At 35.5% G+C, this 23,568-nt stretch overlaps 2 protein-coding genes across 2 annotated transcripts; both read left to right on the top strand.

Moving 5' to 3' along the window:
• Positions 1–4,959: 4,959 nt before the first annotated feature.
• Positions 4,960–7,593, top strand: LOC145642496 (protein ACCELERATED CELL DEATH 6-like). Its single transcript, XM_081693704.1, has 3 exons — positions 4,960–5,780; positions 6,065–6,630; positions 6,825–7,593. The coding sequence occupies exons 1-3, from the start codon at positions 5,105–5,107 to the stop codon at positions 7,416–7,418; spliced, it is 1,836 nt and encodes a 611-aa protein (XP_081549830.1). The 5' UTR covers positions 4,960–5,104; the 3' UTR covers positions 7,419–7,593.
• A 1,114-nt stretch (positions 7,594–8,707) lies between these two features.
• LOC145642495 (aspartate aminotransferase, chloroplastic-like) lies at positions 8,708–22,815 on the top strand. The gene is made up of 12 exons (XM_081693703.1): positions 8,708–8,809; positions 8,968–9,027; positions 9,114–9,191; positions 9,714–9,908; positions 10,183–10,221; positions 10,309–10,398; positions 10,579–10,687; positions 10,799–10,908; positions 20,742–20,885; positions 21,535–21,701; positions 22,103–22,367; positions 22,466–22,815. The coding sequence occupies exons 2-12, from the start codon at positions 8,968–8,970 to the stop codon at positions 22,595–22,597; spliced, it is 1,389 nt and encodes a 462-aa protein (XP_081549829.1). The 5' UTR covers positions 8,708–8,809; the 3' UTR covers positions 22,598–22,815.
• Positions 22,816–23,568: the final 753 nt, after the last annotated feature.

Raw genomic sequence — 23,568 nt, 5'->3', positions numbered from 1 at the left:
TGTACAAAATGTCGGTCAATTCGATTATTTGTTATTGATAATGCTTATCATTTCACATATGAATAATGTCTCGTGTCCAAAAAATGTTGTCTGCAGTATTTGCTTACTATACTTATACTATATATTTATTAAATATACTGTGTAGTCCATCATAGCACACACCAACATTATGTGGTAACTAACTACACCTTAATGTTACATCCTAGAAGTTTAACCATACAATTCGCGTGGAACCACACCCTAGTAACTTGGGCAAAATATGAAAAGGTTTGGGAAGAAAAAAAGTTGTGTCCACTTCATAATACTAAAGGACTACTTCTCATATACTTCCTCCGTTTTTTTTTTTTAAATTGACACCGTTTGACTTTTACACTATTCACACAATATGTTTTGACTCGCTTTTGTGGTTTATAGATACGATAAAACATATTCATGTGGGAACTTGTTTGAATTATTTCAATATATATTTTTTTAATATCTACATTTTTATAATTTTACAATTTTAATAACTAGAGATATTAATCGTTAAAAATATGCATTGGCAACCGTGATAATAAAAAGGAGAAGTAGTTCTGAAGTGGAATTTTCTTGAAATTATAATGTGGAATTTCTACTGCTCGGGTATTGAAGATTTTGGTGGATGCTTGAATGTTTGATTAGCAACGTTTAGGACTTGCCAAATGCGTAGGCCCACTCTCTTGGGCCTTTGAGACAAGTCATAAGAACTAAGAAGAGAATGATATATTGCGTAATTGAATATCTAGTATTCAATTATTCATATTATCATATATGCCATTTTATTTTTGGCCACCCTATTCCAATCCCATCGGCATTCTTTACGTGCACTATTTTTTATTATTCTAGTACTAGTATGACAGCGAGAGGTGAATGAGCCTTTTCCCGAAGGCCCCACCGCGACGACGGGGCCGAGGCCCCGAGAGCTAATGAACAAAATCAAGGACAGTTGCAAAAATATAATCCATAATGTAAGAGCATAAAGATAAGGCAACAAAGAAAAGCAAATACAAATCAAACAAGCAAGTTTACACCACACGTACGTTATCTTTCATTACTACTCCACTTGACCACTTCCTGATTACTCCATTTTAAGATTTTACTAACTTATAAATCTAACTATTAGATCATGTCGTGGTTTCTGTCTTCTGTACAATCGATCCTATCACTGTGAATAAATTTTTTGTTCCTACAAAACCTTTTTCCTTACTAACTGTACGGTATATAGATTGGGTGAATCTCTATATCGAGCTCCACTATTTTTCTAGTATTACTAGGGACTACTCTAAAACGTAGTACGAAATTTTTAGATTATGATGCTTTTTTTGTTCGTTTCATAAGAAATTAACTCATATGTAAGTTGGCTAATTATTCCATCTCGTTAGACATATATGTGTTCAATCTCTTCCAATATAGATCGACTTGTGCCAACTCAATAAAGATTTATCAGTTTTCCATTTTAACTATACAATATATTCTAAATTCACATTTGTTGAGTAAATAGGCACTTTGATGGATAGCCGCCTAAATACAAGTAAATTATGTTTTCCATATTATAATTTAACAGAGTAATAGTTTATTTTCAATTTTGGTATCTTAAAAAATTATTCTGTAATTACAGAGTTTTTTTTTTACATAAAATGAGCCAAACATGAACTATTTCAACTTAATTGAGATATATAAAAAGGAGTTTTTTCTATATTTATAATTACGTCATATTATATTGTCATAATTCAATTAAACTTGACTTATAAACGAAGTAATATATCTGTGCTCAATTATTGTACAACTCTACAAGTATTAGCTAGTTTGTGCTTACATGGCAACATTAATGCCAAAAAATTGCCGTTTCTTCTTGAAAAAATTGATTCTTGTCTGCTTTCATTTCACAATACCAAGCAAGTATTAGTTCTCTTATGAGGCTAGAAGTTGTTCGTTATCGGCTAAGATGCTTTAATATTTTAATGTATGACCTGATTGATTGTATTATGACTTTAATGATTGTTATCAAGGGATAAAACTATAAATGCCGACTTATATGGCTTATATTCAACCCAACTTTTCAACCTCTAAAAGTTTCGCAACTTGCACAAGTTGTGCATTTGACCACTTGCGTATCACGTATTTATGTTGTTTTGTGTTGGGGATGGTGCACTAAATACACCCAATAATTAGTTAAAAATAATTTAAAGTTCTTAATAATACTCCCTTCGTCCCTTATTTACATGTCGATTTCTCTTTATTACTATGTGACAAAAAAAGGGTTGTGTTAGAAATAGGCATGTAAATAAGGGAAGGAGGGAGTAGAAGATTTATCATTACTTATTATAATTAAAAAACCCCTTTCAATAATATCGTAGGGTATTAGTGAGTACAATGGTACTACTCCGTTTAAATCATTATATATAATCTCTCACTAATATCATGCTATTTCTCGCCACTTACTCCCTTTTAGACTTTTAATTATAGTGTATTTGAATTCGATTTGCTGCAACCCTAAATTTTTAATGCACACACGGCTCTAATAATGATTGTTTGATTGAGCATAGGAATTAATATTTCTTAGAAAGTCGAATTTCTTATAAACTTCTTTCAGATAAAAAAACCTAGTCATTTTAAGGCAGTTATAAAGATATTCATATCATTTTAATGGAAGACCTAAGCAATATGGTGTGACCAAGAGTAGTGAACTTGGATTGGATAAATCTTTGTTTGATTTTTGTTTTGGGCCTTTGCCCCTCTCTAGCACACAAACAATTTCCTTGATTTAGATGTTTCATAAAATTCTTATAAAAACACAACTTTCCAGGTTTAATGTCACTCCAATAATCAATTACTTCACAAACACATTATCTCATGGCAACGCCCATAAAATAGGCACACTACAAGTCTACAACAGTGTTTAGCTATAAAATGCCAAGAATTGAAGCTTCTATGATGCTGCGTGCCAAGTTGCCTACCCCACATACGTTCCTTCCCTAATTAAGCCAGTCTTGGACTTCAACCTCACATATGAATAGGATATAGCTAGCGCCCCTTAAGTAAGTCAACAAAACAATAATCTCTTAATTGCAAAATCCACCGCAAACTTAATTATTATTTCTTCTCTTCAATGCAAATAATGTGTAATAAGCTAATTATTTAATTGGAATTTCGAAAGATTATACCAACACTCTTGTACAAAGTAGGTGAATGATTAATTAAATTGATAAATTTGTAATACCCTGTTTTGATCACTAATAGATCTAATTTTTGACTTTTTATATAAGTAAAAAATTATACCTAGATTCTCCATCTCTATTTCATAGTTATTTCTATTTTAAATTTTCTTTAAGAAAAAAAAAATTAAAGTAGAAATAACAAATAAGAACAGATGAAATAAAAGCTAATATTAAAATGTACTTCATATATTGTAACAAATTAATAAGATTACATATAAACAATCAAATATAAAGATGTGAAATATGGAGAAAAAGGCCAATTGTGGTGTTGTAGTGGGAAACCAACTCAACAAAGGTAACAAATGATAATGGATGTAATATTAGTGTCATCACTAATATCAAATAATGTTATTAGAAAACAACTACAACAATAATTCAGTCAAAATATCTAATACAACCATCTAACTAAATCAACTGATTCTTTGCAATCAACTATCCACTAATTAATTATTACTCTTATCAGCTTGTGTTATAAATTTGTGTATTGATTGTATAGCTAGTACAAAAAAAACAGTCTTTATATAATTGGCTACATATTAGCTAGTAAAAAAAACAACAGTCTTTATATAATTGGCTACATATTAGCTAGTAAGAAGAGTTGCTAATGAGTTAACAAAGTTGGAGAGTATCTGGACAGCGGGAATGTGTGAAATATGCAAAGATCCAATCCCACTGTCAGCTCTATCACACTGGCTACAGGCTACAGCAGAGATCAACAAGCTAAGCTTGGGCTTATTAAGATGCTTTTACATTATTTATCACAACTTGACTACGCACAACCTACCAGAACTCCCAATGCTTGGGCGTTATTGAGTGCAATAAAAAATATTCCCTTTGTTTTCAAATGACGTACGAAGTATTCATTTATTGTAATCTCGGTTAAAATTTAAGAATACGTTTCAAACAACAATTTATACTCTGGTTTTACTATTTTAGTTTTGATGGAATTTTTTTTTTTTTTTTTTTTTTGTTGAAGTGTAATGTAGTTACATCAATAAGAAAATGATATCATTTCGTCTTTCAAGACAGGGGTGATATTTAATGTAACGTGTAATTGTGGTACTCCATATCTAGTACTACCGTGGTAACATGTGTCGACTTTGATTAAAGATAAAATATAATCTTAATTAAACATTTGGAATAGAATTGTAGGTTAACCCCACGGTCCCACGGTAGTATGTCTAGTAGGGACTCGATCCCAATTGGACGGACCCCCTTTTGACGTACTATAAGTCCTCTCAACTCACAAACTTCATCACAGTACAAATGCACTACATTACCAAATTGCCCTCACTCAAATCATCATTATGATAAACAAGCAAGTGGCAATAAAAAAATACGTAAAAGCAAATTCTCAAAAATAAATTGAATAAAACTATAAAAGTAATAATCAAGGTGATTAAGGCGTGGTCAGGAATGCATTAGTGATCTATCTATGGAAACGTAGGAAAGTGGCATTTTCTTAATGTCACCAAACCAATTAACACATATCTTGAAAAAAATCATCCCTACTACCCTACAACTTTATTCGTTTTAACTCGTACAACAGTATGTAATTATAGAAATTAATACTCTTATCGTCTTTAAAATTACTCTTATTTTAAATCGTACAATAGTTAGTAGTATAATAATATTAATAATTAATATAATATCAAACAAAGCTCCAAAATATAATTGTACTATACATCTTTTCTTAATATATGTCCAAAATATGGGTAAGATATGGTTGGAAGAGGGAATATAAAAGTTGAGGAAGGAAGAGACTCAGAGAGCGTATTATAAATGTGCATAATTGATTCATTACATCAATAGTGGACCTCTCTAAAAGAGTTCACACACAAAATTTCATAAATTATATTTTTGTAATTATGACAGGAACTTCTCTGCAATTAAATCAAGTTGTGCAACAGTCTGCAAGTAACGATATCAAAGGCATGGAGCCTGAACTTTACATTGCAGCATTATACGGGTCGTTTCTAGACATGTCGATTTGTATCTCGTGTATGCCCGATTGGAAGGAGCAAACAACCATCACCGGTAACAACGTCCTCCACGTCCACGTCGGGAAACCGCTTCGCGGCTCGGCGAAAGATAAAAAGATGTTGAGAATGATCAATGTTAAGCTCATCAAAGAAGTACTTGATCATGACAGTTCGTTGTTGTGGAAGGTGAACAATGGTGGTAATACTCCTTTACATCTTGCAGCTCGTTTCGGGTTTGCGGATGTTGTACAAGTCTTCCTAGAGCGAGCTGCTAAAGATGTAGGTGAGTTGGTGAGAATGATTAATAATAGGAAGGATACTGCCCTGCACGAGGCAGCTCGTGCAGGGCATGTTGATGTGGTGAAGAGGCTAGTTACCGCGAATTTTAAGTGTTTGTATGGGCCTAATGAGGCCGGTGAGACTCCGCTTTATCTTGCTGCCGAGAGGGGGTCTACGGAGGCGGTTGCAGTCATTCTCGACATGTGTGATTACTCGGCTATGGCGCATCGAGGTCCTAGTGGCAGGACAGCTCTTCACGCTGCAGTACAGTGGGGAAATTCTGGTAAGGTATACTTACCATCTTAGATAAATTTGTCTAATCAATTTTGTCATATGATAGCTGTTTATAACTTAATTGACTGGTCCAATTATTGGCTGGATTCAATGTTATAGTGAATTTGTGTTACATGATTTACTAGATTAATACTGTGAAATCAGAAAGCCGACAAAAAAAACCATTTACCAAACATATTTAAAAAATGTTTAAGCCAATTAATAAGAATGGCCAGTATAATTTAGACGCTAATATGTTTTTACATGGATGAACATGTATATATGTACTAGCAGTGATGGTAAAGAAGATGCTAGAAAAAGATCGATCGTTAATGAGAATTCGAGACAACGAGGGGCAGACACCCCTGCATTCAGCTGCAGCAGAGATCAGTCAGCTAGAACTTCTGAAGGTGCTGTTAGAACATGATCAGAAAGGGTCATCAGCAATATATATTCTTGATAACAAGGGGCGAACTGCCTTGCATATCGCGATGCTCCGGTGTTCCTGGGGCGCTATGAAGGCGCTTATGACCTCGTGTCCGGACTGCATCGAGATAGTAGACAATGATGAGCAGAATGTTGTGCATTATGCTGCTAAATGGAATTGTCTTACTAAAATTGATTCTTTTCTCAAGTTGGGACACTTCGACGAGCTTCTTAACCAGAAAGACGTAAATGGGGATACACCTCTGCATCACATTGTTGCCTCTATTCCCAAAAATTACACTCATCCGTGTTTACTTAAAGTCCGGAATTTCATTGTTAACCACACCGTCTTGGACCTTAAAGTGTTCAATAAACAAGACCTTACTGTTGGGGATATAATGGCTTCTTATGATCGGATTATTCGTCGTGAAAGTGTAAGTTCCTATCAATAACTCGAGTCTTAAATGTGCATACATTTTGTTTGTATAGTTACTTTGTTTTTTTAATTGCAACGTTTAGAGTTTCACGCTTGTCAGTGTTGTTGAGAACCTTAATGCAATTTTTGTAACAAGTGTCACATGTGACAACTCTTTGTAACCCATAATAACTAACCTTCCACATTTTACAGATTTTACAAGGTCTTTCGGGTGCAGTAGCCCCAAGAGGTAGGCGAATCAACACGTACGAAATGGATCTGGACGTTGAGAAAGCAAGGGGTGATGATCTAGGAGAAGGAACCAATGTCAACACGCTCAAAGAGGCAGCTCAAAGTCGTTTAGTTGTGGCTGCCTTGATTGCAACAGTTTCGTTCACAGCCGGTTTTACCTTACCCGGTGGATTCGATCAAAACTTAGGTGACAACATGGGCATGGCCGTGCTCAAGGGTAGGTTAGCCTTCAAAGTTTGTGTAGTTTCAAACGCGATAGCCTTCATGTCTTCAACAATAGCAATACTTCTATATTTTGTCCTAGTAACGACAGGATCAACATGGTTCATAAGAATTCTTTCGTCACACGGCCTTATGTTGAACACGTTTTCACTAGGGGCATTGATGATAGCGTTCACCACAGGTGTTTCGGTTGTGGTATCCGCTAACATAGCCCTTGTTATCGCGTTATGGGGATTTTCGACTCTTTTCTTTGTGTACTATGTCACACTAATCTTTCAAACTTATGGAGTTTCTATGTTCTACGCTAGAAGGTGTAGCTTAAGGTGGAAATAGTGCGTTACATGCCAAACGTACGCTAAATAATGGTATCATAATATCATAGTTATATAAATTGTGGTATAGTTGGTTAAAATGTAACAACTACACTATCACATTAATTATGGCGCTAATATGAAATCATTGTATATTATCTGTGATTATCCATTATATCTTGATTGTTTGTGGGTCTTTTGGCAGAGATTATCAACCCAATTTTTGGGGAGAAATAATTGTAAATTGAGTTTACAAAAACACAACATTATTAAAAAAATAATAATAATGATAATAGACTATACCTTATGCTATTCTATACTGCATTACTGCATGATTTGCATCTGCTGGTCTAAAATTGTAATGCAATAAGTTTAGTCAGGTCGGTTGATACAATTTGCTATAGCCGACAGTGACCAAACATATTAATATATACTCGAGAATGGAGAATATAATCAATTAGCATGTTAGAGATCAAATGTTATGGACTTTTTGGGTGTCTCTTGTTAAGCCAAGCAAATTTGATTAGATGCTCCTTTTTTTTTTTTTTTTTTTTGGGTAAATAATAGTCTCATTTTAGAACAAAATCTTGTTATTGTTTAAAACATCCTTCACTTTGTTCTTAGTCAACTAAAACTAATCTAACTTTTTATATTGGCCTTTAATCAAACAAACTTCATTATTTTAATTATAAACTAATGGTGTATTATGCTCACTTAAAATTATTTTTTTTCTTCAAATTAGAGCTAATTCGATTCAATTAGGGTTATTGATCTGGTCTAGTCATAGAATGTCACATTAGATGAAAATCAAAGGACTAACATATTTAATGAGCTAAGTGCAAATACGAAGTAAGAGTTTGTGAAAACACACCCTTATATTTAGGTTACATTCCCTTCAATAGTTCAACCTAATACATCCAATCAAAACTTATTAGATCTAATTAGACCAAATTAACTCATATTTTGACCTAATGCTTATAGCTATACATGCTCCCACACCCGATTAACTACACGGCTACACCTACTTGTTATCCATCTTGAATTACTCATAAAAAATATTTAACCTCTGCATATACCATTGCGTAATAAAATTTTTAATTTAGAGATGAGATAATACAAGGATCAAGTTGGACCGGGGCTGTAGCTAACCTATGGCCAAAAAAATAGCTTGAAAAAAAATCTTGCCCAAAATCAGATTGGGCCAATTTAACATAGTAAAAAAAAACTGTAATCTGGGTTAACAAATGAGCAAGAGCAAATAAGAAAGAACGTCATCTATCATGCTTTGGATATTATCGCCCCTTCCAAACTCATTTCTTCCCTACTCACTCACTCTGTCTTTCTCTCTCTCTCTCTCTCTCTCTCTCTTAATCTTTACTTCCTCTGTTGCTGTCCTTTGAAGCTTTAATTAAGGTACTCTTCTCTCTCTCCTCTTTCAGTCTTTCCCTTTAACTATCTTTTCAATCATCATTAATCTCACTCGGAAAATTCCTGGTTAAAACAATCTAAAAAAAAACGAAACGAAAGAAAATGGTTCACAATTTGTTGATTAATTTTTGTGGGTTTTTCAGATGGCTTCATCAATTGCATCTTCTGCTGCTTCTCTTTCTCTTCAACTTCCGTCTAACAAGGTTTCTTCTTCTTCCCCTTCTTTTCTTTTTTATTACTTTGTGTTTTTCTTAAAAAAAGTTTTGATTTTTTTGTTTGATAATTTTAGGGAAGGGTGAAATTGAGCAGCTGTGATTCCAATGCTTTTATCAAGGGAGATAAGAGAAATGCAGCTTTTAAATTGCAGGTAATTAATGACCCCAATTTACATATGATCTTTTTGTTCAATTGGGTTTTACCTGTGATTTGGCAGAAAGTTGTTATTTTTATCTTGGTTATATCGTTTTAAAGATTTTTTGATCTTGAGAGACATTTCATTATAATTATATAATTTGATAGTTTCCTCGGAATTATCGCTTGCATTGAACCATTTTTAGTTACTGAATTTGATTCATTCAATTTCTACAATGTACACTGAGGTTCATGCCAATTTATGCTGTAATGTTGATCTTACTGCATATTGGGCCTCGTTATCTTAATTTCATGCTGAAATTGTTACTTTGAGTGTAATGATGCTTTTATCAGTGGCCAAATTTCATGGATGATTCTGAACTTTACTGTAAACAATATTCAATTTAATCATTCTAGGCTGGGGGGGGGGGGGAATGGGTGGATTGGAGTGTTTTATTGGTTGAGCTTTACTATAAACAAAGGTTGTGTTCTTCATTGTATGCTTATTGTTTTTATGTGTTTGGTCCTCCTATTGCAGTCTTTCAGTCGGGTTAGTATGGTTGCCACCGTCAATGTTTCTCGTTTTGATGGTATATCAATGGCTCCTGCAGACCCTATTTTAGGTGTTTCGGAAGCTTTTAAAGCTGATAAGGATGAAAAGAAGCTCAATCTTGGTGTTGGAGCCTATCGAACCGAAGAACTCCACCCTTACGTTCTGAATGTTGTCAAGAAGGTCAGACTTGGTGTTTGTGTGTAGTATGTACTTAATTTCTTCTTCTTCTTTTTTTTTTTTTTTTTTTTTTGCATTTCTTTAATTAGTGATCCTTTTTATTTGGTCTTTTACTGATAACGCGCTGCTTCGCTATATTTCCTTGAGTCACTGGTGGTTGTAACTTGGTGCCTATTCTTTGTTCCAGTCTACTGTTTACTCTGGATCAAATGTTGCTTAGTTTTTATTTTGCGTGAATGCCTGAGTCTTACGTGATTTTGTTTGAGTTTGCTTTCAGGCGGAGAATCTTATGCTGGAGAGAGGAGAAAACAAGGAGGTATGCTGAATTGTTGAATGGATGTGGAGTTTCCTCATTCATACTTTTCTCATCATGTGCTTACGACCTGTTGATTTCTCTGTGCAGTATCTGCCAATTGAAGGATTGGCTGCGTTTAACAAAGTAACTGCAGAATTGTTGTTTGGAGCTGACAATGCGGTTCTGAAAGAACAAAGAGTATGTATGCTGAAAAGGCATCTAATCTCTCTTTCATTACCTGCTGTTGATAATCTCATAGATTTGCCCTTTTATTTGGGGGTTAAGGGGTTGTTTCAATTTTATTCTAGTTCTTAAAAAGATGAAAAAGGATGCCCTGTGTGTTATTTGAAATGTAGCTGAACTTGTTTTCTTTTCTAGGTTGCAACTGTCCAAAGTCTTTCAGGAACTGGCTCTCTTCGCCTTGCAGCAGCACTCATTGAGCGATATTTCCCTGGGGCAAAAGTGTTGATATCTTCTCCAACATGGGGTATGTATAATGTATCTTTAGCTCTTCAAACCCTATCCAATGAGAATGTCTTGATCAACTCATATTCTCCATGCATATAATGACCTAGACTGAAGTTTCTTTATGGTGCAGGCAACCACAAAAATATTTTCAATGATGCCAAAGTACCATGGTCTGAGTACAGATACTATGATCCTAAAACAGTTGGTTTGGATTTTGAGGGGATGATAGCGGATATTAAGGTAAGATGGAGATGTGCTATGTGACCATTGCAATTTTTTAGTAAACAGTCATCATCTTGTTCATGTTTCCTCATTCCTTTTACCCTCTATGGCTCTATTTGAGTGAGCATAGCTTGCCACAAATTAATGACTCCTCTGATGCTACCTTTCACAAGCCTTTAAGAAGTTTTAGATTTAATTCAGTTTGTTACCCTTTGGATATGTACTTAGCTGTTTTGTCGCATGGAACATTTATACTCCCACTACAAATATGTTTTCTAGATTATGAGCTCAATTGTGATACTTTTCAGACTTCGATATTGACTTTATGTGATTTTCTTATGTGTTTTGTTTGGTATTGAAAATGTTTTCTAGATTATGAGCTCAATTGTGATACTTTTCAGACTTCGATATTGACTTTATGTGATTTTCTTATGTGTTTTGTTTGGTATTGAAAAAGAGGTTGATGAGGAGCAAACCAAAATGTGGATAGGTATTTAAAAATGTTTTGCAATCGAAATGTATCAAACGTTCAACTCTAGATAAAAGGGAGGCTATGACGTCTCGAATGAGGCTCCTTGCCTCAGAAAGGTGGAGGGGTCAAATATATGCAGTCTACTCTGCTAATAAAAAGAAGTTTTTTCTCACACAACCCTTCATTGGAATGCTTTTACGTTCTGCAACTTCATGCTAGATAAGGAGTAAAAAAATATAGGAAAATTTCCCAAGAATAATCCAACCTTTCGCTAGTTCTCCCAAAATAATCCAACCTTTGGATTAACCCCTAATAATCCCACATTTGACATATATTCTCCTATACCGAGCCTAAGTAACCGGTTACCTTAAGATTAGGAAATTTATTTTTCCCCCTTTTTTTTCCTCCATGACCACTTCTTTCTCTCTCTTCCTCCATGAACACCTTTCTTCCTCCTTCCTCCATGAACACAACCTTCATCCTAACCTCCATTACCACTAGAGCTATCAATTCGGGTAAACGGGTCGAGTTTGGGTCTGGTCAAATCGGGTCGGGTCAATTCAGATTAATTCTACAACCTATGCAGGTCGGGTTTGGGTTGGGTCATGCTTGAGTCGGGTCACGTCGAGTCATACTTCTTATCGGGTTTGGGTCGGGTTAATAAAAGGTCGGGTTACATTCGGGTCGAGTGAACAATAGGTCGGGTTTAATTCGGGTTTTTACGGGTTAAAACGGGTTAGGGTAATTCTCAAGTTTGAGTCGGGTTCGGTTCAAGTCAATAATTTGCGGGTTAGAATCAAGCCGGTTCATTCTCAGGTTTAAGTCGTGTTCGGTTCAAATCAATAATTTGCGGATTATAATCAGGTTAGGTCATTTTCAATTCAGGTCATTCTTGGGTTCAAGTCGGGTTTGGTTCAAGTCAATAATTTGCGGGTTATAATCAGGTTAGTTCAAGTCGGGTCGGGTTAGGAACGAGTTGGGTTGAATTCACGTCAGGTTCTTAACAAGTCGGGTTTTGACGGGTTAAAAAGAGTTTGGGTCAATTTTGGTTCAAGTCGGGTTCGGTGCAAGTTAATTAAATTGGTCGTTGTAAACAGGTAAATCAGTGCAAGTTGTAAACCGATAAATTGGCCGTTTAAAAGCAAATTGAATGGTTCCACACACCCAATTGGACTCCCGCAGGATATTAGGGACCATAGAAAACATTTCGGCAAGTTTTATTTCCAGAAGAAAAAAAAGTCAAAAAATTCAAAAATTGAAGACTCATATCCACGTTTTTTGATAAATTATAGAGGTTTCATGGGCAGTGTCGAAAAGTCTTGAAATTTTATAGGATACATCTCGGGGTCATATAATGCCGTTTGGAACCATATATGATCATTATTTGTTGTCATAAATGTTCGTGGTAGGCTTGAATTAATGAAATCGGTGCAAATTGTAAATCATTAATTTGGTCGTTTAAAGGCAAATTGGATGGTTCCACCCACCTAATTAGACTCCCGGAGGGTATTAGGGATCATGTTAAACATTTCGCCAATTTTTATTCCTTGGCAAAAAAAAAAAAAAAATTCAAAATTGAAGGCTAATTTCCACGCTTTTTGAGAAATTTTGCGGGGCCCAGTGTAGAAAAGTATTAATATTTTAGGGGATACATCTCGAGGAAATATAATGTTGTTTGGAATCATATATGATCATTATATGTTGTCATAAATGTTCGTAGTAGGCTTGAGTTAATGAAATCTGTGCTAGTTGTAAACCGGTAATTAAATTGGTCGTTTAAAGACAAATTGGATGGTTCCACCAACCCAATTAGACTCTCGGAGAGTATTAAGGACCATGGTAAACATTTCGGCAATTTTTATTTCCAGGCGAAAAAAAGTCAAAATATTCCAAAATTGAACACTAATATCCACGCTTTTTGAGAAATTTTGGAGGTTTCGGGGCCCGGTGTCGAAAAGTCTTGAAATTTTAGGGGATACATCTCCGGCTCATATAATGCGGTTTGGAACCGTATATGGTAATTATATGTTGTCATAAATGTTTGTGGTAGGTTTGAGTTAATGAAATCAGGGCAAGTTGTAAACTGATAAATTAGCCGTTTAAAGGCAAATTGGATGGTCCAACCACCCAATTGGACTCTCAAAGGGTATTAGGGACCATGGTAAACATTTCGACAATTTTTATTTCTTGGCGGAAAAAGTCGAAAAATACAAAAATTGAAGACTAATATCCACGCTTTTTGAGAAATTTTTGAGGTTTCGGGGTCAGGTGTTGAAAAGGCTTGAGATTTTTGGAGATACATCTCGGGGTCATATAATGCCGTTTTGAACCATATAGGATCATTATATGTTGTTATAAATGTTCGTGGTAGACTTGTATTAATGAAATCGGTGCAAGTTGTAAATCGATAAATTATTCGCTTAAAGGCAATATGGATGGTTTCACCCACCCAATTGGACTCCCAAAGGGTATTAAGGGACCATGATAAACATTTCGGCAACTTTTATTTCCATGCGAAAAAAAATTCAAAATTTTCAAAAATTGAACACTAATATCCACGTTTTTTGAGAAATTTTGGAGGTTTCGGAGTCTGGTGTCAAAAAGGCTTGAGATTTTAGGGGATACATCTCTGAGTCATAAAATTCCGTTTGGAACCATATATGATCATTTTATATTGTCATAAATGTTCATGGTAGGCTAGAATTAATGAAATCGGTGCAAGTTGTAAATCAGTAAATTGACTAATTAAAGGCAAATTAGATGGTTCCACCTAACCAATTGGACTCCCAGATTGTATTAGGGACCAAGTTAAACATTTCGGCAATTTTTATTTCCGGGCAAAAAAAGTCTGAAAAAATTCCAAAATTGAAGACTAATATCTACGCATTTTGTGAAATTTTGAATGTTTAGAACTCCGTGTCGAAAAGTTTTGAAATTCCAGGGAATACATCTCGGGGTCATATAATGCTATTTGGAACCATATATGATCATTTTATGTTGTCATAAATTTTCGTGGTAGTCTTGAGTTAATGAAATGGGTGCAAGTTGTAAATCGGTAAATTTGTCGTTTAAAAGTAAATTGGATGGTTCCACCCACCCAATAAGACTCCCGAAGGGTATAAGGGACCATGGTAAATATTTAGTCAATATTTATTTCCAGGCGACAAAAAGTCAAAAAAATTCAAAAGTTGAAGGTGGGTATCCACGCTTTTTGAGAAATTTGAAGTCTTCGGGGCCCGGTTTCTAAAAGTCTTGAAATTTTAGGGAATATATCTCGGAGTCATATAATGTCGTTTGGAACCATATATGATCAATATTTGTTGTCTTAAATGTTCGTGGTAGCATTGAGTTAATGAAATCCGTGCAAGTTGTTAACCGTTAAATTGGACGTTTATTGGCAAATTGGGGGGTATTAGAGACTATGATAAACATTTTGACAATTTTTATTTCCGTGCGAAAAAAGTCAAAAAATTCCAAAATTGAAGACTAATATCCATGTTTTTTTAGAAATTTCGAATGTTTCGGGGCCCGGTGTAGATAAATAATTAGATTTTAGAGGATACATCTCGGGGTCATATAATGTCGTTTAGAACCATAAATGATCATTATATGTTGTCATAATTGTTCGTGGTAAGCTTCACTTAATGAAATCTGTGTAAGTTGTAAACCGGTAATTAAATTGGCGGTTTAAAGGCAAATAGGTGGTTCCACCCACCCAACCAATTGGAATCCTGGAGGGTTTTAGGGACCATAGTAAATATTTCGGCAATTTTTATTTCCGGGCAAAAAAAAGTAAAAAAATTCCAAAATTGAAGACTAATATCCACGCTTTTTAGAGAAATTTTTAAGGTTTCAGGGCCCGATGTCGAAAAGTCTTGTTATATAGGGAATACATCTCGAAATCATATAATGTCATTTGGAACCATATATGATCATTATTTGTTGTTATAAATGTTCGTGGTAGGCTTGAATTAATGAAATTAGTGCAAGTTGTAAACCGGTAAATTGGACGTTTAAAGGCAAATTAGATGGTTCCATCTCTCCAATTAGACTCACGGGGGGGTATTAGGGACTATGGTAAACATTTCGGCAATTTTTATTTCTGTTCGAAAAAAAGTCAAAAAAATTCCAAAATTGAAGGCTAATATCCATGTTTTTTTTAGAAATTTCGAATGTTTCAGGGCCCGGTGTCGAAACGAAATGACATTTTAGGGGATACATCTTGGGGTCATATAATGCCGTTTGGAAGCATAAATGATCATTATATGTTGTCATAACTATTCGTTGTAGGCTTGAGTCAATGAAATCGACAAGTTGTAAACCGATAAATTGTCCGTTTAAAGGGAAATTGGATGGTTCCAACCACCCAATTGGACTCTCGGAGGGTATTAGGGACCATGGAAAACATTTCGGCAAATTCTATTTCCGGGCAAAAAAAAGTCAAAAAATACAAAAACTGAAGGCTAATATCCACGTTTTTTGATAAATTTTTGAGGTTTCAGGGCCAGGTGTCGGAAAGGATTGACATTTTAGGAGATACATCTCAGGGTCATATAATGTCGTTTGGAACCATATATGATCATTATATGTTGTCATAAATGTTCGTGGTAGGCTTGTATTAATGAAATCGGTGCAAGTTGTAAATCGGTAAATTGTTCGTTTAAAGGCAATATGGATTGTTCCACCCACCCAATTGGACCCCCAGAGGGTATAAGGGACCATGATAAACATTTCGGCAATTTTTATTTCCGAGCGAAAAAAAAATCAAAATTTTCAAAAATTAAAGGCTAATATCCACGCTTTTTAAAAAATTTGGAGGTTTCGGGGTCCGGTGTCGAAAAGGCTTGAGATTTTAGGGGATACATCTTTGAGTCATAAAATGTCGTTTGGAATCATATATGATAATTTTATATTGTCATAAATGTTCGTGGTAGGCTAGAATTAATGAAATCGGTGCAAGTGTTAAATCGGTAAATTGGCCGTTTAAAGGCAAATTGGATGGTTGCACCCAACCAATTAGACTCGCAGAGGGTATTAGGGACCATGGTAAGCATTTAGGCAATTTTTATTTCCGTGCAAAAAAAGTCAAAAAATTCCAAAATTAAAGACTAATATTCACGCATTTTGCGAAATTTTGAAGGTTTCGGGACTCCGTGTCGAAAAGTCTTGAAATTCCAAGGAATACATCTTGGTGTCATATAATGCCGTTTGGAACCATATATGATTATTATATGTTGTCATAAATTTTCTTAGTAGTCTTGAGATAATGAAATCGGTGCAACTTGTAAATCGCTAAATTTGTCGTTTAAAGGAAAATTGGATGGTTCCACCCACCTAATAGGACTCTCGGAGGGTATAAGGGACCATGGTAAATATTTCGTCAATTTTATTTGTGGGAGAAAAAAAGTCAAAAAAATTCAAAAATTGAAGGCAAATATCCACGTATTTTGAGAAATTTGGAGTCTTTGGGGCCCGGTGTCTAAAAGTCCTGAAATTCTATGGAATATATCTCGTAGTCATATAATGTCGTTTGTAACTATATATGATCATTATTTGTTGTCTTAAATGTTCGTGGTAGTCTTGAATTAATGAAATAAGTGCAAGTTGTTAACCGGTAAATTGGACGTTTAATGGCAAATTTTATAGTTCCACCCATCCAATTGGACTCCCGGGGGTATTAGGTATCATGGTAAACATTTCGGCGATTTTATTTTCCGTACGAAAAAAATATCAAAAAATTCCAAAATTAAAGGCTAAGATCCATGTTTTTGTAGAAATTTCGAAGGTTTCGGGCCCGATGTCGAAAAGAAATGAAACTTTAGGGGATACATCTCGGGGTCATATAATATCGTGTTAAGCTTCAGGTAATGAAATCCGTGCAAGTTTTAAACCAGTAATTAAATTGGTGGTTTAAAGGTAAATAGGATGGTTCCGCCCACTCAATTGGAATCCTGTAGGGTATTAGGGACCATAGTAAATATTTCGGCAATTTTTATTTTTGAGCGAAAAAATGTAAAAAAATTCCAAAATTGAAGTCTAATATCCACACTTTTTGTTAATTTTTTGAGTTTTTCGAGGGCCGATGACGAAAAGCCTTTAGATTTTAGGGGATACATCTCGGGGTCATATAATGTCGTTTGGAACCATATATGATCATTATATGTTGTCATAATGCTTGTGGTAGGCTTGAGTTAATTAAATCGGCGCAAGTTTTAAACCGGTAAATTGGCCCCTTAAAGGCAAATTGGATTGTTCCACCCAACCCTATTGGACTCCCGTAGAGTATTAGCGACTATGGTAAACATTTCGGCAATTTTTATTTCCGAGAGAAAAAAAGTTAAATATTTCAAAATTTTGAAGGCTATATCCACGCTTTTTTAGAATCTTTGGAGTCTTCGGGGCCCAGTGTCGAAAAGTCCTGAAATTTTAGGGAATACATCTCGGGATCATATAATGTCGTTTGGAACCATATATGATCATTATTTGTTGTCATAAATGTTCGTGGTAGGCTTGAATTAATGAAATCAGTGTAAGTTGTAAACCGGTAAATTGGTCAATTAAAGGCAAATTGGATGATTTCACCCACCCAATTGGACTCCCGGAGGATATTTGGGACCATGGTAAACATTTATGCAATTTTTATATCCGGGCAAAAGAAGGTCAAAAAATTCCAAAATTGAAGGCTAATATCCATGTTTTTTGAGAAATTTCGAATGTTTTGGGGTCCGGTGCCGAAAAGTATTGAGATTTTAGGGGATACATCTCAGGGTCTTATAATGTCGTTTGGTTCCATATATGATCATTTTATGTTATCATAAATGTTCGTTGTAAGTTTGATTTAATGAAATTGGTGCAAGTTATAAACTGGTAAATTGGTTGTTTAAAGGCAAATTGGATGGTTCTAGCCAGCCAGCCAGTTGGACTTCCGGAGGGTATTAGAGACCATGGTAAACATTTCGGCAATTTTTACTTTCGGGTGAAAAAAGTCAAAAAAATTCCAAAATTGAAGGTTAATATCCACGTTTTTTGAGAAATTTTAAAGGTTTCGGGTAGAGCTGTCAATTCGGGTAAACGGGTCGGGTTTGGGTCGGTAAGAGTGAGTCGGGTCAATTCGGATTAATTCCACAACTTATTCAGGTCGGGTTTGGGTTGGGTCAAGCTTGAGGCGTGTCACGGCGGGCATGCTTTTTATGTGGTTCTGGTCGGGTTTAGGTCGGGTTAATAATAGGTCAGGTTACATTCGGGTCGGGTGAACAATAAGTCGGGTTTAATTTCGGGTTTTCACGGGTTAGGGTAATTCTCGAGTTCGAGTCGGATTCGATTCAAGTCAATAATTTGCGGGTTAAAATCTGGTCGGGTCGTTCTCGGGTTTGAGTCGGGTTCAGTTCAAGTCAATAATTTGCGAGTTATAATCAGGTCGGGTCATTTTCAAATCAGGTCATTCTCTAGTCCAAGTTGGGTTCGGTTCAAGTCAATAATTTGCGGGTTATAATCAGGTCGGGTCATTTTCAAGTCAAGTTATTTTTCAGGTTCAGGTCGGATTCGATTCAAGTCTATAATTTGCGGGTTATAATCAGGTTGGGTCATTTCTAAGTCGGGTTATGTTCAAGTCAATAATTTTCAGGTTACAATTAGGTGGGGTCATATCCAAGGTCATATTCGAGTTAACCTAACTATAAATAGATAATTATCACTTTTATCAAGCTAATTATTTCCTTTGACTATAATATATATGGGAATATAATAGGGAACTATAGTTTATAATTTAGGAAGATAATTATCTCCTTTCTTTTACTGCCTGGACCGACTTAATCTCCCTAGACAAAATGCTTTGATCAACAATAATAAGGTGGTCAAAATTGCATTTAAGGTAATTTGAAATTGGGTCGGGGACAATTTGGGTTAAATTTAGGTCGGGTTAATAACAAGTCGTGTTGATTTTGAGTCGGGTTAGTAGCAGATCAGGTTGAGTTTTTGGGTCGGGTTAGTAATCTGGTAAAATTTGGGTCGGGTCAATAACAAGTCGGGTTGAATTTGGGTCAGGTCAATAACAAGTCAGGTTGATTTCAGGTCGGGTTTGTAGCAGGTTGGGTTAAATTCGGGTCGGGTTAGGAACGGGTTGGGTTGAATTCAGGTGAGGTTAGTAACAAGTTGGGTTAAAACGGGTTTGGGTCAATTTCGGTTCTAGTCGGGTTCAATTTAGGTCAATAATTTACGGGTTACATTCGGGTCGGGTCATCTTCAGGTCAGTTCATGGTCGGGTTCAGGTCTCACATACTCGGGTCATCTCGGGTCTAGGGTTGGTTTCAGGTCGGGTTTGGGTCACCATTTTTTCGGGTTCAGATGGGTCGGTTAATAATCGGGTTTTAGTCGGTATTTTTGGTCGGGTCAACTTTTGATAGCTCTAATTACCACCTCTTCCTTCATCCTTTCTCCATCACCACGAACCACAATGACCACCACCTCCATTTTCGTCCCACCAGCAAGTCAACCACCTCCTTCATCTTTTCTCCATATTACAAACCACAATCACCACCACGAAGGGAGAAAGAAGGAAAACGGGGAAAGGGAGGTTTTGAAAGTGGAGGCAGGAGGGGGTTTGTGGGTTGGTTGATGGTGATGCGGAGGTTTGTGGGTTGGTTGATGGTGCTTGGAGGTTTGTGGGCTGGTTGATTTTGTCACGAGAAGACGGAATTTGGGACGGTGGGGGTTTTTGGTTTGGTTGATGGTGGGTCGGTGGGTGGATCAACGGTGGTGTTGTGGGGCTGTGGCGGTGCGGATGATGGTGGATTGACGGTGGGGTTTATGGTGGGAAGCTAAGGGTGGGTTTCTGTTTTTTTTTTCAATTTTTTGGGATTTTTTATATATTTTTTTCATTTTTTAGGATTATTTTAAAATTAAGTTGTAAGTAAAAAAATTTAAAAAAAAAAAATAATTAGAAGCTAACACATGGCCTGGCAACCGGTCTTAGGGGGTATGGTGACCTGTTAGGGGTGGTGTGGGAGAATAATAGGTAAAGGTGGGATTATTCAGGGTTAATCCAAAAGTTGGATTATTTTGAGAGAACCAGCGAAAGGTTGGATTATTCTTGTGAAATTTTCCAAAAATATATTCATCTTTATTCTGTCTATTATGGAGTACTGGTATTACCTTAGTTACAAATTGTTTATGATGACTCTTTTTGCTTCATTAGAGATGGACTCTATAAGCTGAAATTTAAATACTCTTATATCGGTGACTTTTATATACTTCTTAGACCTGCTTGACACTTGAAGATTTGAGTTTGGATGTGGAATTCCATTAGAAAGTAATCTTTTTTCGTAATTGCTTATTTATCTGGATTTTTTTAACTTAATTACTAAGATTCTTATGATTTCAGGCAGCTCCTGAAGGATCATTTATTTTACTCCATGGCTGCGCACACAACCCCACCGGAATTGATCCAACTCCTGAACAATGGGAAAAAATTGCTGATGTCATTCAGGAGAAGAGCCATATTCCATTCTTTGATGTTGCTTATCAGGTATTTCTCTTCAATGTTCAATAACTTGCATCAATTATGTTCATTAATCAGCACAAGCATCTACATTGGTGAAGTGTAAAGTTTCTAGCAGTCTTAAAAATTTTGATATGCCTTTGATTTCTGAAGTGCCATGCTGATAAAGTATTGGAAAGTCACTGACCAGAACCTAAAATTATTAAAACCAGACAAAGGTTGTTTTTTGTGTGATCTTTTCTTTATAAGGATGAGAAACCTGAATTAGGAGATCTTTTGAAGTAATATTCTTATTTGACTAAACCCACGTTGTCATTCAATACAAGGAACAACGTAGAAATTTACAAACAAACAAAAAAAAATTATTGTTATATCTACTCTTTGGGAGCGCCATTCAGCCTCTCCATTTTCCTCCCTCTTTTAAAGTATGCTTGATTTGAAAATCCTGTCATCCTAACTACATGTCATATCAATCAATCAAAGCCTTAATCCCATAAGTGAGGTTAGCTAAATGAACCAAAAGTGATTATTTGCTATAGTCATCCACAAAAATCTTCCTCCTCCTTCCCTTACGGTCAAATCCCTTACTACATGTCATAGTGATTATTCAGTTCCCTGCGCTGTGTGGAACTTTCAAAGCAACTCCTATTTAATCACTTGGTAATCTGTGTTGTAGGGTTTTGCAAGTGGTAGCCTTGACAAAGATGCGTCATCTATGAGGATGTTTGCTGCTCGTGATATGGAATTACTGGTTGCTCAATCTTACAGTAAAAATCTTGGTCTTTACTCGGAAAGAATTGGTGCAATCAATGTTGTCTGCTCATCGGCAGATGCTGCTGCTAGGTAAAAACAAGTTCTTGCATTCTTACTTCAATTTTTCAATTCTCAGCTTTCACAAAATCATGCTTTGTTGGATTAAGCATGCTGATCACAGAAACTAAAACTTATGCGTGATGAGCTTGAAGCTCTGATAATATCCGTTTTACTATTACTTTCTGCAATTTATATATTTTACTTGGTGACCTGAGATTATAAAGTTATTTTGACTTTAGTGAACTAACACTATCACCGTCCAAATTCCCTTTACATTATGACTTGACATTCAAGATTCCTAATGTGAAATTAGGAGTTGCGTGAGACATGTCATACTTCAAGGCACCAAAATGGAAACTTTCCAACAGAGGAAACTAGTTTTGTGTCTTGTTTAATTTAATTTTACTGAAAGAGCTGGTGTAATCTTTCAGGGTAAAGAGCCAATTGAAAAGGATTGCACGACCTATGTACTCAAATCCTCCCGTTCATGGGGCTAGGATTGTTGCTGACGTTGTGGGCAATCCAGAGCTTTTCAATGAATGGAAAGAAGAGATGGAAATGATGGCTGGTAGGATAAAGAGTGTAAGGCAGTTGTTGTACGACAACATCACTTCAAAAGATAAGAGTGGGAAGGATTGGTCATTTATTCTTAAACAGATAGGCATGTTCTCATTCACTGGCCTAAACAAAGCTCAGGTAATTTTGTTTCCAGGTTGTAGTATTATTGAGATCTGTCAAATTAGCATCTATCTGCGAATGTACCATTACTCATTTCATCCACTTGTTTTTACCAGAGTGATAATATGACGGATAAGTGGCATATATACATGACAAAGGACGGGAGAATATCACTGGCTGGTTTATCCGCTGCTAAATGTGAGTATCTTGCTGATGCCATCATCGACTCATACTACAATGTTAGTTAAAAGATAATTATACACTATACGCATGAAGGCTAGGAATACACCTTCAAAATTTTTGGTGAGTGTTCATCTTGACTGCGAGAATTTGTAATAATGTACACTATGTGCTCTCTTCTTGAAGCAATGTGCACTGTTATTAGTTTTGTTTGGAGGGTTATATTTGTAACAATTATCTTACTTTGAAAACTCCATTGTTATGAACATTTTCTGTATATGTACTATTTATGATCATTACCAAATTTCTCTCTCTGAAACTTTCCACAAGATCTCCCACCCACCGTGCCATCACCACCCATCGGTGTGCACAATGGTCATTATAGTCTTAATTGTTGCCACTTGCCAGCTTTCTTTGCCAGTCTTTCAAGAAGTCATTATAGTCTCCCGAGTTTAATTTACAACTAAAATGAGTTATAAACGAGGATTAATCAGTGAAATAAGGTCATATTAGATAAATAAAACACAAAAACATGAAAATTTCATAAAATGATGAATCAATTTTATTTTATTTTTTGTGGACTATATGATGAAGGAAAATTAAGTCGGAAAACTTTACCAAGATACAATAGAAAATTGACAACTTGTACACAATTCTCACATGGTTCTAAGCTTGAGAGAAATTTCTGTATGAAACAGGTATGGCTTTACAGCCATAAGCTATAATAGTAGTTGGCTTAGCGTTATTATTAGTCAAAATTGTTGATTGAGTTGATCTTTGATAATTACTCGTATTAGGTACCCGACACTATGGCCTTTTCTTTTCTTTAATCTAATCAAGTCTTTTTCAAGTACCAATGTGATTAACGTCCATTGTAATTAACTTTAATGCATCATGATCCTTGAATCTTTTTTTTTATCTTCATTTAATTTGTGAGCCGACATCATCGGCCCTCAATACCACTTAGCTCTCTTTCACTATCCAAGCATATCGAATTTACAAACAGGTCGTGTGATTTAGGTTTAATTCAAGTCGCATT

This window comes from Chenopodium album, chromosome 8 (assembly GCF_948465745.1).
Source record: "Chenopodium album chromosome 8, dcCheAlbu1.1, whole genome shotgun sequence".
Classification (NCBI taxonomy): domain Eukaryota; kingdom Viridiplantae; phylum Streptophyta; class Magnoliopsida; order Caryophyllales; family Amaranthaceae; genus Chenopodium; species Chenopodium album.
The sequence above is the reverse complement of the archived record's forward strand: the minus strand, read 5'-3'. Positions and strand labels throughout refer to the sequence as shown.